Here is a 12,142-nt window from a genome sequence, read left to right as displayed (position 1 = left end):
GCCTGGCCGGATGGGTGCTGGGACAGTAGCTGGCTGGAGCGGGTCTCTGATGCTGGTGGTTCTGTTCTGGAGCAGAGGATGATGTGATGGCCAAGGACTCTTTGTTTGCACCCAATGAAATGCTGCTAGACTTCTTCCACGGCTGCCTGCAGCATGACCTCAGCGACCGGGAGATCCCCTTGGCAGACTCAGATCACATGGCCTTCATGGAGCAGGTCCTACAGCGGGACCGCGATGGCCACCTGCCCCCATTCACGCTCCCAGTGATCCGAGGTAAGGGGTGAGAGCCTGGCAGCTGGAGACGTGAGCAAGGCAGGGCCCTTGGTGCCCTGCTCCTGGACTCCCCTCCTCACAACCTGTCTCTTTTTGGTTCCAGAAGAGCCCCTGAAGGCCCGTGCACCCCTGGAACAGCAGGATCCCTCTCTGGCTTCTCACCCTGTTGGTAGTAGTGCTACCAGGGACATGAGTGGCTCCACGAGCACCCTGCAGGTACCTCCCCTGGCTCCGTGTCCCTCATGCTGCTGGGGGCTTCATGCTCCCCTGCCCCGGAAACTCCTGAACATGGCACAAAGGGGGCAGCTGCTGGAGCACAGTCTGAGCCCTGTGACAAGGATTGAGATGGAGCTCTTCAAATCCAGCCCCCGTCTGTGATGACCCACCAGCCTCTCTTGGCTGCCCAGGGACTGGGAGAAACGAAGGCCTCGCTCTGGGGCAGGCACACAGCTGGCAGAACTGCCCCGGCTGGCACTGCCTATGGAGAGGGCAGCGATAGAAAGGGCTAGGGATGACACAGGAGAGGAGCGAGGCTGAGGAGGGCCTGGGGAAGCTGGCCCAGGGCCGGCTCTAGCCATTTCACTGCCCCAAGCACAGCGGCATGCCGTGGGGGGTACTCTGCCGCTCGCCGGTCCCGCAGCTCCGGTGGACCTCCCACAGGCGTGCCTGCGGATACTCCACCAGAGCCTCGGCACCAGCGGACCCTCTGCAGGCACGCCTGCGGGAGGTCCACCGGAGCTGCCTGCCGCCCTCCCTGCAACCGGCAGAGCACCCCCCGCGGCATGACACCCCAAGCACGCTCTTGGCGCTCTGGGGCCTGGAGCCGGCCCTGAGCTGGCCCCATGGTCGCCTGTGCTATACCTGCAGTAGGGGAGCCCTAGCCTATGCAACGTGCAGCAGCACGGGTCTGAGCCAGACTGCTCTGTCAGCAGGTCGAGCATGTGGACACGGAGGCTGCTGCACCTGAGGGCCGGCCAGCCCCCGGAGGTGTTTCTGCTCTGTATCATCCCTGCAGCCTTACCCCGCTGTGCTCTCTCCTCAGAGCCTGTGCAGTGCAGAGCTGCCAGAGACCGACGTGTCCCCGGCCAATGCTGCTGGGCTTCTTCTGCAGTGGCGATGCTACGCCAAGCTGGTCAGTCCACAGCACCTCTTCCTCACCTTCCTGCCAGCCACCTTCCCTGGTGAGTCTTCCCCGCTGAGCCAGAGAGCTGAGTCAGGCAGCAGCGGGAATGCTGAGTGACTCTCTCGGGGGGACAGCCTTCCTGCTATGTGGAGATGGGCAGAGCTTGGGCCTGAGGGGCTTAGCAGTGGGTCTCTTGTAGTGCTTGGGGACCTGCCTGGCTGTTGTTTGGCTCCCATGTGGCGGTTTGGTTTTCCCGTTTACTGCCACCTGGTTTAGGGCATGCCTAGAGCTCCCCACCCCTGCCACGGGGGGATCTGAGTGAAGCCCCCTGGGGTTCTCAGGAATGGAGGCTGGGGCAGCTGGCAGGGCGTTCTCTGAGGGACCTTGCCTCTCACAGGAAGTGAATATTTTAAGGATTGATACCAGTTACCCACGCTGAGCTACTGAGTTGGCTGCTTCTCTAACTTGGGTTGAAGGCACCTAGACAGTGGCTGGCCCTCCAAGCTGTCCTTGGGGTGCTGGGCTAACAGCGGCCCCCACCCATCAGGATATGCGGGAAGGGCTTGACCTCTTTTTCTTTTCTAGATGTACAGAAGCTGATGGCTTGTGCGCTGGAGGAAGCCGCAAAGGAGGACGGCTCTGCAGGAGAGAGCCTGGATCCTGTCTGTGGGGAGCTGGGTAGAATGAGATTCGAGGAGGTGGCTGCGGCATTCCCACCTGCCCTCAGCGTAATGCCAGCCAATGGTACTCGCCTCGGCTCCCCACCCCATGTGTTCTGTGGGCAGAGCCCATTCCGGAGCCCAGGAGAGTCCTCCTCTCCCAGTCAGAGTGCCTGCCACCGCCAGGCAGACCAGAGGCTTGTGCAGCATGTGCTGCTCCTGGCTCAGCCTGGCATGGCTGTGTAATATGCCCATCCCCTGGTAGGGGTGTGGGGAAAGGCTGAGGAGTCCCTGAGCAGCACAGCTATGAATGCAGCCTGCTCGGCACCCCACCAGAGGGGCTGCTCCTTGGGAAATGGACGTCCACTAATCTGGCGCACAGGCTGCAGACAAGCTGACTCTGCCTTCAGCAAAGCAATGGGGCTTTCTCAGAGTGAAGCTCTGGTGCCAGACAGACACCAGCTCTTCTGCCATGGAGGCCCCTGGATCTCACACAGACCCTGTCCCGACAGGCTGTTCGGAGTGTGCTGTGTTGCTCTGGTAGCATGGAGCGGAGCCACCTGCTCCCTGCTGGAGATCACAGCCCCACAGGGGCAGGGGAAGAGACAGCACTGCAGGCTGGGGGTGTTCAAGCCCCATACAAAGCCCTCGATATTGAAAAGGGGAGGGTCAATCAGTTGGCTGGCTAGTGTCTGAGGAGCAGAGGGTCCATGCTGCAGGGGACGGGAGCTGTGGCAGGGGACAGGAGTGGGAAAGCCCTGGGCCAGTGTGTTCAGGTGTGGAGAGTCTAAGGGAAGTTACAAACCGGCCTCATGCTCCCTGTGGGCCTGGAGAAGACATCTGTTGAGGGGGCTGGGAGCAAGACAGAGGGGGGCTCTTGGGAACAAGGATACCAGCGTACTGAGCTGAATGGACAATCCAGTGAGGAAAGGGCAGGCCCAGACATAGTGGTTGGTGTCTTGGGCTGTCAATGGGGAGCTCTCCCTCAGGGTGTCTCTCTTCTGCAGAAGCAGGCCAGGACCCAGGAGAGCCAGGCACGTCTCTGCGAAAGGACATACACATCTCCTTCAACTGCCAGGCCTCGCAGCCCGAGCTGAGCGAGGGCCACCGACTCCGCTGCCCCATCTACATCTATAGCTGCTCCTTGGAGCTGCTGAGGGAGCAGATGGTCAGCCCCCGGGCACACCGGCCTCCGCGGGACATCTTTTTTAGGTAAAGCCAGCTCCCATGGCTCGGCGCTGGGAGCGCACACTCCTTGGGGTGTAAGTGCAGGGACCTCAGGGCTGCACAGTCGAGTCTTTCCTGTGCAGGATGCTGGCTCCAGCCTTGCCCTGGTCTGCTGGCATATTCCTTCTCACTCACAGCACTGCCTGCCTGCAAGAGCTTGTAGGCTGGCCATGGCCCGATCTGGCACAGGTCACCTCATCCTCCAGGGATGTGACATGCCAACAGGGCTGAGTGGTGACGCTGCTGCTCTTTTCCAGGTCCCAGTTTCTGGAGCGCCCCCCAAATGCCACCTGGCTAGACCACAAGCACAAGGAGCTGGTGAGTTACTGCACGCTGCTCCAGGAGCACTCACACCAGTGCTACGTGAAAGGTAAGGAGGGGCATGGCAAGGAGCTGTGCCTTGGCCTGGAGAGGGGCTGAGCCAGGGCCTTCCCTAGACCCCACTCTTTGGTGGGTGAGGGGAGGGGAGGGGAGAACTCTCTGCAGGGAACTAGTTTCTTGTCAGAGTCGGCTTAAAGATGTTCCTGCATGGCCCCTTGGTCCCGGGTCTGTGGGCACAGCTGTGGGGAGCTCAGCCCAGAGCGGGCACCACTTGCTAAGCCCTCTCATTGGGGTCTTACTGAGCTGTCAGAGTAACCTTCCCACCTCCCGCCCTGCTGTGCACATCCATGCACTCAGCCTGGTGTTGCACCCACAGGGCTGTTCAAGAGCCTGCAGCAGTCACATAGCATCAGCTCCCAGGACCTTCTCACAGCTGTGGACTATTGCGAGGAGCTGCTGCAGGAGATAGACATCACCCACTTCCTGCTGACCCTCTGCAGCCACGTGCGGGCCTTCCGCGAGAGCCACCGGCACTTCCACACGCACCCCAGGGCAGCCAGCCAGGAGCAGGAGGAGGAGCTGCCCTCCAGGGAGAGGGGCATCCTCATCTCAGAGTCTAGGTAGGAGCCATCTGCCACCCTTTGTATTGACTCAGGGAAGAGCCGTGAGCTCCTGGCCCATCATGGGTCGTTTCCACGCAGAGGAGACACAGCATCATGGAGCAGGAGGGCTAAGGAAGTGATGTGGCGTTGGGCTGGGGGCTGCAGTGTGTCCTGCCCGGTTCCCACTCCCTGGTGCTACCAAGGGGTACAGTGCCTAGGAACAGAATGGCATGAGATGTCTGCAGGATGGGTTCTGTGGCTGGCGGACTTCATGCTGAGCCAAGGTCTGTGGCATGACTGCAGGGCCCTGAATCCCTGCTACGTGGAGTGCGACGAGCCCCAGTCAGCACTGAGCAGGGACACTGCTGCACTCTGCCCACTTCTCCAGAGGCACCACCCCTTCCCTGCATGGCTGAACTCTGTCAGTGTGTCTATCCAGACCCTGGTCTGACTCCCTCAGCTCCTCTCCTGAAAGCCTGGCAAAGGCCTGGTATAGACTCAGCTCCCCCGCAGCCCTTGTATAGAGTCCAAGACCTTATACCTAGCTGCTGTCCCTCAACTCTTCTTCCTGGGTCCTACCCCCCAGGGCTTAGCAGGGGGGCACAGTACCCAGCAGGGCCTGCGTGGCAGTATGGGTACCTAGTGGAGTCAGCTGCAGTGGACAGAGGTGTTTCCTTCACTTGGGGCTGAGTGGGCTATAGGTCTGGTAGGTGGCTAGGGATGACACTAAACTGGGAGGAGTGGTAGATACGCTGGAGGGTAGGGATAGGATACAGGGGGACCTAGACAAATTAGAGGATTGAGCCAAAAGAAACCAGATGAGGTTCAACAAGGACAAGTGCAGAGTCCTGCACTTAGGACGGAAGAATCCCATGCACTGCTACAGACTGGGGAGCGAATGGCTAGGAAGCAGTTCTGTGGAAAAGGACCTAGGGGTTACAGTGGACGAGAAGCTGGATATGAGCCAACAGTGCGCCCTTGTTGCCAAGAAAGCTTACGGCATTTTGGGCTATATAAGTAGGGGCATTGCCAGCAGATCGAGGGCTGATCATTCCCCTCTATTTGGCACTGGTGAGGCCTCATCTGGAGTACTGCATCCAGTTTTGGGTCCCCAACTACAAGAAGGATGTGGAAAAATTGGAAAGAGTCCAGTGGAAGGCAACAAAAATGATTAGGGGGCTGGAGCACATGACTCATGAGGAGAGGCTGAGGGAACTGGGATTGTTTAGTCTGCAGAAGAGAAGAATGAGGGGGGATTTGATAGCTGCTTTCAACTACCTGAAAGGGGGTTCCAAAGAGGATGGATCTAGACTGTTCTCAGTGGTGGCAGATGACAGAACAAGGAGTAATGGTCTCAAGTTGCAATAGAGGAGGTTTAGGTTGGATATTAGGCAAAACTTTTTCACTCGGAGGGTTGTGAAGCACTGGAATGGGTTCCCTAGGGAGGTGGTGGAATCTCCTTCCTTAGAGGTTTTTAAGATCAGGCTTGACAAAACCCTGGCTGGGATGATTTAGTTGGGAATTGGTCCTGCTTTGAGCAGGGGGTTGGACTAGATGACCTCCTGAGGTCCCTTCCAGCTCTGATATTCTAGGATTCTATGGAGGCGTTGTACCTGAAGGTGACACTGACTCTGTTCATGGTTCGTATTGTGCCCATCCGGCTTGTATGCATGTGGCCTCGTCAGTGTGGAGATGGAGGACTACAGCGAGCAGGACCACAGAGGTTTCTCATGCCCCACTGAGGAGCCGAAGATCAGCGCCAGCTGCTGCCCAGAGTTCCCCCTTTCCCTGCTGGAGAATGGCCAACCCTGCCAGGTGCACCCTGACCTGCATAAAATCATCCAGGTGAGGGAGGGGGGCAAGCATGCAGTGGGCTGGGGCCGGAGGGAGTCAGTCTCACATTCACCATCTCATGTCTCTCTCGGCAGGAGAAGTTCCTGGAAATTGGGAGTTTGCATTTTAAGCCAGTGCTCTCGAATCCTCATTATTTCTTCTACTGTCCGCCCTGTGCCAAGAAAGAGGTGTGTGTAGGGTGGGGACTCGGATCCCTGTGCCTAGCTCTGCCCCAGTGCCTTGGTGGTGGGACAAGTGAACTAGGCTCCTCTGAGGAAGGAGGTGCCATTTGTCTCCCCGAAGTCTGCCCTTTGGGCATCTGCTGAGCTGCTGGGGCACTGGAGCAGTGATGACTGACACGAGGTGTTCCCCCTGCTCAGGAGGAGGCCTCCCGGGACCAGGCAGACAGGAAGGGCAGCGAGGACATGGAGGGGTCAGAGGCTGAACTGGCAGCTGAAGAAGGTAACTCTCTGTCCTCCCTACGAGAGCGTGTGCCTGACACTAGTGCCGGGGGGGCTGGACTTACAAGGGAAGGGAGCTCGGCTGGAGTGCACTTAGTGCTCCAGCATCATTCTTGGAGCAATGTGAAGATCTCGCCCCCAAGTGCCGTAGCTGTATGGGCAGAAGCCCTCGTGCAGCCAGAACTTTAAATGCAGCTCGTTGAGGGGCCAGTCCTGGCCATGTTGGCAATGGAGCACTGCTGCTGTGAGCTGCGTCTCCACTAGCAGGACAATGGTGTGGTTACACTGTGTGCGTGTGTGTGTGTGTGCAGGGACCGTGTCTGGCTGCTGCATTGCCACGGAGAGTGACCCAGAGCTGGAGGTGGAGTATCGGGAGAAGCTGGAGAGCGAGTTCCCAGACTTGGGCTCCCTTTCGGACTCGAACACCGTCAACCATGACGATGACTCGTTCAGTGTCCTGGGCGGGGACTCGCTGAATGAGCAGGAGCTCCTGGAGCAGGAGATGCCACCGCTCTTTGTGCACCTGACCTGCTCAGTGAAGCTGCGCAGCCAGCACAGCTCCATGCCTGTGCGGTCGCTGCCTACCTGCCTGGGTAAGAGCATGCCTGCAGGCCGCCAGGGCTAGGGCCTTGGCTGCATCCTGAGCTGAAGGGTTCCAGCGGGGAGCCCAGGTCAGTGCCAGGCTGCTGGCTGAGTGAGTGAAGCCCCTTGGAGCACAGCACGCTCGTCTCTCCCTCTGCCTCAGATGCTGCTTGCTTGAGGCAGGTTCCATCCCAGGCTGGAGGCCAGATCTCCCAGTACTGTGCTGGTGCCATCAGCCAGCCAGCCCTCCTGGTCTCTGGGAAAGTGGCTCCAGGGTGCCGCACAGGAACAGCAGGACTTGGGCTCTTGCCTCATGGCACTCCTCAGGGGCCTGTTCCACCTGTCTGTGCCGAACCCCGACCTGCCCGGGACCCCCATGCCAGCCCCTTCCCCTGACCTCCTGGTGTCCTTCCTCAGGGGAAGTGCTGAGTTGCCTGGAGAGCTGCCAGGCTATGGCTAGCATTGACCTCAGCGACCTCTGTGTGACCCTGGACATCTTTGTGCTGACCTTGCCGCTGGAGATAGAAGGTGTAAATGCTGACCTTCACCACAACAGGTGGGTGTGGGGCTGGGCTGGCTACCCTAGCCCTACAGACCGGGTGCCTGGCTGGCCTGGCTCTCCTGAATTGACCCCTCCGGACAAAGAAGGTGGAATTCCCCCTTGCATCGTGGACCTTCCTGCCCTGATTCCCTGTGATGTGGCACCAGGGTCCCTGGCTATGGGAGAAATGGCCTCCCTGTTTCACAACTGTTCAGCCCTTGCCTGGGGCCCCCGCACTCCACTGAAGCCACCTCCGTGTGGCTCCTGCCTGGGGCTCGGGGGATGTTGTCCCAGCCTGCGCTCTCTTTCCGTGGCAGGTACACATCTGAGAGCAGCATCTCCTTCACTCGCTCGCCCGGGCAGCCCTCCTCCTTTCGCTCTGACGAGGAGATCATTCACGACCTGGAGCGGCTGCCATCTACGGGAGGCGAGAGGTACTGCAACCCTTGGCCTGGCAGCTGGGCTCCGTGCTAGGCTGCAGTGCAAGGGGTGCGGGAGAATGAACCCCACTCTTCCCTCTCTCATAGGCACCCAGCGCTCTCCAACCTCCCAGGGGTACACAGACAAGCTGTCGAAGCCACCATGAATGAGGTGAGCCCTGGGTGCCCTCCCTGGGTCACTACAGTGCCGCCGCCTTGCCCAGCCAAGCGTGTCCCAGCGCAGGGACCTTTGCTGCTTGCGGCAGGCTGCATGCTGAGAGCAGGCCCCAGGCCTTGCTGAGGACGCACAGGACGCTGACTGTGTGCTGCCCACCTCCTGGGCAGGCCTGTCTGAATCCAGCCATGGCCTAGGGTTGATGCAGGAGTGTCTCTGACCTCTGGCCACCAGTGGGCATGGCTGGGGAGGGAGATAAAGGCCTAGGGTGCATGGTGGGGAGTGTGGGCACAGGTCACCCAGATCATGTCCTTGGCTCTTAGATCCGCTGGCTTCTGGATGATGAGATGGTGTCTGCGCTGCGACATTCGCAGGCCATCAGCGCCTCCATCCTGGAACGGGTCGCCACTCACGTCTACAGCTCCCAGGGGAGGCCCAGCTGCCACAGCGAGGTGGTGCCACTGCAGTTTGTCTTTGGGCCTGAGCACTCCTTGGAGAAGTTCAGAGAGGTGAGAGCCGCACAGCCCCTGCCGATGTGCCCTACCTCGCCCCTCGTGTGCATGCCCAGCATGCTTTCTGCTCTGCCCTTGGCAATGCCTGTGCTCTCTGCTCTCCCCTTGGCAATTCCCGGCCCCCCTCTTACAGTGCACTCTCCTGGGCTCTCTGTTGCAGGAGTTCCGGAGAATGACCCTGCCGGGCTACGTGCTCAATGTAGAGGGCAGTGATTACCACTACGTCTCCGTCAGCCGCCTGCACCCCCTGGAGACCCCCGCCAGCGCTGTCCCCAGCCTGCAGCAGCCCGCGCCAGGAGGAAGCACCGGAGCAGCCCAGAGCCACGTTGGGCAGGAGAGGAGTAGCGGAGCAGATGCCGAAGGCCTCCAGCCAAACCATCCAGTGCCCTCCCTGCTGCAGGCGGCTGAGGGCCTCTGGGCCTGGCCCATGGGTGAGAGCCAGTTTGGGCCAGACATGAGAAATCCACTGGGCGAGAGCAGCCAGACGCAGGATGAGGTGAGAGGGATGGATGCTGTCAGGACGGCATGGGGGAGCTGAACTTTGGGAACCAGCCTGGGGGCAGGTCAGTAACGCAGCCCCTGGTTTGGGCACAGGAGCCAGAGGAGGTGCTGAGGCCGGAGCAAAGTGGAGCAGTGGGGCACAGCTCGCTGGAGGAGGCAGCCCAGGAGATGACCCCCCTGACTCCTCCCCACTCTCAGTTCCTGCCCTTGTCCTCAGAGAAGGGGAGTGGTGAGAAATTGCCATCTGCAGCAAGCCTGGCTGACTCCGGGACCCAGGGCAGGGAAGGTAGGAGCCCTGCATGGGGCTGGGCTGGAGCCCACAGCACGAGAGCAGCTTCCTTGGTGCTGCCGTGTGGTCCCTGCTTGACACAGTTGTTCTGCACAGGGGGAGCCCTGCTCCTGGGAACGGGGTGTCTCAAGGCCAGCTGCCTCCCCCTTTCTGTGCCAGCCTGGGGGGTTGGTTCTGCTTGTTGGCACATGGGGATTTGTGAACTGGGCTGTGCTGGGTGTCCCTAGACATGCAGGCCGCTCCAGAGTCAGTCCCAGGCCCGTCGCTGTACCTCCTGGCACCCTGGGTCTGTGCTGCTAGTCAGCAGGTGTCATGTCCCATCCTGCAGAGTCTGGGAGCCTGGGGTCTGTGCGCTGCAACAAGTGCTCTGCTAAGTGCTCCCTCTTCTCCCGCAGGTGCCAGCAAGCAGCGTCCCAGCAGAGTGCAGAGCCTAGTGTCAAGCCAGGGCAGCATGGACTCGGATCACTTAGGTGAGATTCCCCTCGGCGAGAGCAGGCAGCGTGGGGCACGGGACTGGCTGGGGCACTGGGCTCCAAGGTGCCAGCTCCTGCTCTGGAAGGAAGCGGAGGGGCTCGTTCACAGGGCCCGTGTTTCTGTGTCAGGTTACGACGGAGGGAGCAGTGACTCAGAGTGCGAGGAAGCCCTGATGAGCGACCATGACCCCAAGTGCCCCCTGATGCCGGATTTCTGGCTCATTGTAAAGATCCAGCAGGACCGGGTGGAGGTGTATTCTCACACACGGTAACGAAGGTCATGTGCCAGCTCCCCTCTTCCCCCACCCCCTCCTGTCACTCACATTGGCCCGTGGACTTCTCCCGCCCTCTGCTTCGAGTGCCTTTGCTCCCCTCTGTCGCATGCTCCCAGCCTTGCTCGTTCCTTGTATCTGCTGTCTGTCTCTGGGGCACCCTGGTTGCCCCAGCCCACCACTGGGGTGTTTGGGTACCAACCATGTCACACGGGGCCCAGGACAGCACAGCCCCTGTCACAACCCTCACGATCTCAGACAAACAGCTGGGCAGTTGGTTCTTACGCTTGGCAGGGCAAGCTGGGCTAATGCTGCCAATCTCTGTGACCTGAGTTGGGTGGGGCTTCCTGTCGCTCTGCCCTCCCAGCTGCCCCCAGCCATGACTGTGGCCAGGGGGTTGGGGCAGGCACCGAGCCACTCATGGGATAAGCTGCCTGCCTTGCTAACAACTCTGCTGCTCTTTGTCTGAAGCCTCACACCCCACTCAGCAGGACTCTGCTCTAGCTCTGTGGCCTCTGCTGCTCCCAGCCTCTCCCCACTGGCTCCCACTTCCTCCTCTCTGCTGATCCTTCGCACAGCAGACAGAGTCTCTCTGCAGGGTGCGAGTTCTCAATGCCGCTCCAGCATACCTGCCCCAAGCCTGCTCCCGCAGGGTCTGAGAGCCCCTTGCCTGCCCTTCTCTCTAGGACCCCCATGTGACTGCTCTCATCGCCAGCCCTGTGCTCCAGTCCTGGGTCTCTGCTCTCACAGCCCCAGTTCCCATCTCCCTGCCAAGGAGTGACCCATTGTCTCTCCCTCTGTTGTCCTGCCAGCCTGTCCGGCTGCTGCTCTCTCCATTGTCCAGGCGTGGGGTCCTGACTGTGTCTCCTCCCCTTCTCCATCCCTCCTGCCTACTGGGAGACCAGCCCTTTCTGCCGGCGTTCCCTCCTCCCCTGTCCCTGCCAGCTGCAAAGGAGCTCCCCAGTGTGGCTGGGGATCCTGGGCACTGTGCCCGTCGCTGGGCCCCGTAGCTTGCACCCCATAGGCCTGCTGACCTCCCTCTCTCACTCCCACGAAGCAGCCTGAGTGCGGAGCAGGTGGCGATGGCTGAGGCCGGGAAGGAACCGGCCGGGGAGTGTCTGCATCTCCACCAGACCGTGGTGAGGAAGATTGGCGAGATCTGCAGGGTCGTTAACCAGGTAATGTGGCTCCTGGGGAGGCTCTGGTGCTCTGAGGCCCAGCCTGGCTCTTGAATGAACAGGGGTTCCTAGGCTTGGCCCAGCTCCCAGTTCCCTCTGCAGCATCAGTGCAAGGAGGCCTGGGCCCTGGGCTCCAGCCTTGCTCGCCCTGGGGCCCGGGCCATGGCAAGCCAGCCTGAGCCCACCCCGTGTCTGTTGCAGCGGTTGCTGCTGCAGGACCTGCACGACAGCCATGTCTGCAACACGCTGCTGGTGGCGGAGAGCGAAGAGGACATCTGGAAGAGCGAGACTCCCTACAGCTCCTACCGGCAGCGTGCCCAGCCCACCGATGGTAAGCTGCTCTCTCCCCTCTCCCCTCCCCCTGCAGCCCCGGTGTGACCGGAGTGCCGTGCCCACATGACCCACTCTCTGCCCTGCAGATTTCTCCACTGAGGAGAGCTACCTGGCAGCCACCATGCAGTTCATGCCAGGTCACTTCGCCTGCCCCGTGGTGTGGAGCACCCTCATCCACGTGCACTCCCGTCTCAAGATGGGGCCCAACATGGGGGTCTCACGAGGTGCGTACCATCGGGGTCCCCTCGCTGCCATAGGGGCCGACTGCCCTGCTGACAGGGGCAGTCAGGCCCTGCCTTTCCCAGACATGCAGCAGGCGGGGGTCTGAGCAGTGCCCGCCAAGGCACCATGTCTGCGCTGGGGAGGGC

The 12,142-nt window shown here is 60.7% G+C and overlaps 1 protein-coding gene across 16 annotated transcripts in view; it reads left to right on the top strand.

The window, feature by feature from the left end:
- Positions 1-12,142, top strand: part of SZT2 (SZT2 subunit of KICSTOR complex) — a 76,556-nt gene that overhangs the window by 35,117 nt on the left and 29,297 nt on the right. For 11 of the 16 annotated variants that reach the window (XM_030571688.1, XM_030571676.1, XM_030571682.1 and 8 more), the window contains 22 exons: positions 76-273; positions 377-489; positions 1,316-1,454; positions 1,982-2,140; positions 3,063-3,267; positions 3,540-3,652; positions 3,980-4,223; positions 5,891-6,050; positions 6,134-6,226; positions 6,419-6,500; positions 6,811-7,092; positions 7,499-7,637; positions 7,940-8,056; positions 8,150-8,213; positions 8,540-8,725; positions 8,889-9,224; positions 9,323-9,515; positions 9,914-9,988; positions 10,121-10,259; positions 11,321-11,441; positions 11,643-11,772; positions 11,861-11,998. In XM_030571688.1, coding sequence (XP_030427548.1) covers positions 76-273; positions 377-489; positions 1,316-1,454; positions 1,982-2,140; positions 3,063-3,267; positions 3,540-3,652; positions 3,980-4,223; positions 5,891-6,050; positions 6,134-6,226; positions 6,419-6,500; positions 6,811-7,092; positions 7,499-7,637; positions 7,940-8,056; positions 8,150-8,213; positions 8,540-8,725; positions 8,889-9,224; positions 9,323-9,515; positions 9,914-9,988; positions 10,121-10,259; positions 11,321-11,441; positions 11,643-11,772; positions 11,861-11,998 — 3,426 coding nt within the window. The remainder of the gene's footprint in view (positions 1-75; positions 274-376; positions 490-1,315; positions 1,455-1,981; positions 2,141-3,062; positions 3,268-3,539; positions 3,653-3,979; positions 4,224-5,890; positions 6,051-6,133; positions 6,227-6,418; positions 6,501-6,810; positions 7,093-7,498; positions 7,638-7,939; positions 8,057-8,149; positions 8,214-8,539; positions 8,726-8,888; positions 9,225-9,322; positions 9,516-9,913; positions 9,989-10,120; positions 10,260-11,320; positions 11,442-11,642; positions 11,773-11,860; positions 11,999-12,142) is intronic. The other 5 variants (XM_030571677.1, XM_030571673.1, XM_030571687.1 and 2 more) reach the window with 3 other exon arrangements.

This window comes from Gopherus evgoodei, chromosome 8, assembly GCF_007399415.2.
Source record: "Gopherus evgoodei ecotype Sinaloan lineage chromosome 8, rGopEvg1_v1.p, whole genome shotgun sequence".
NCBI lineage: Eukaryota > Metazoa > Chordata > Testudines > Testudinidae > Gopherus > Gopherus evgoodei.
This window is presented reverse-complemented; position numbering and strand designations above follow the sequence as displayed.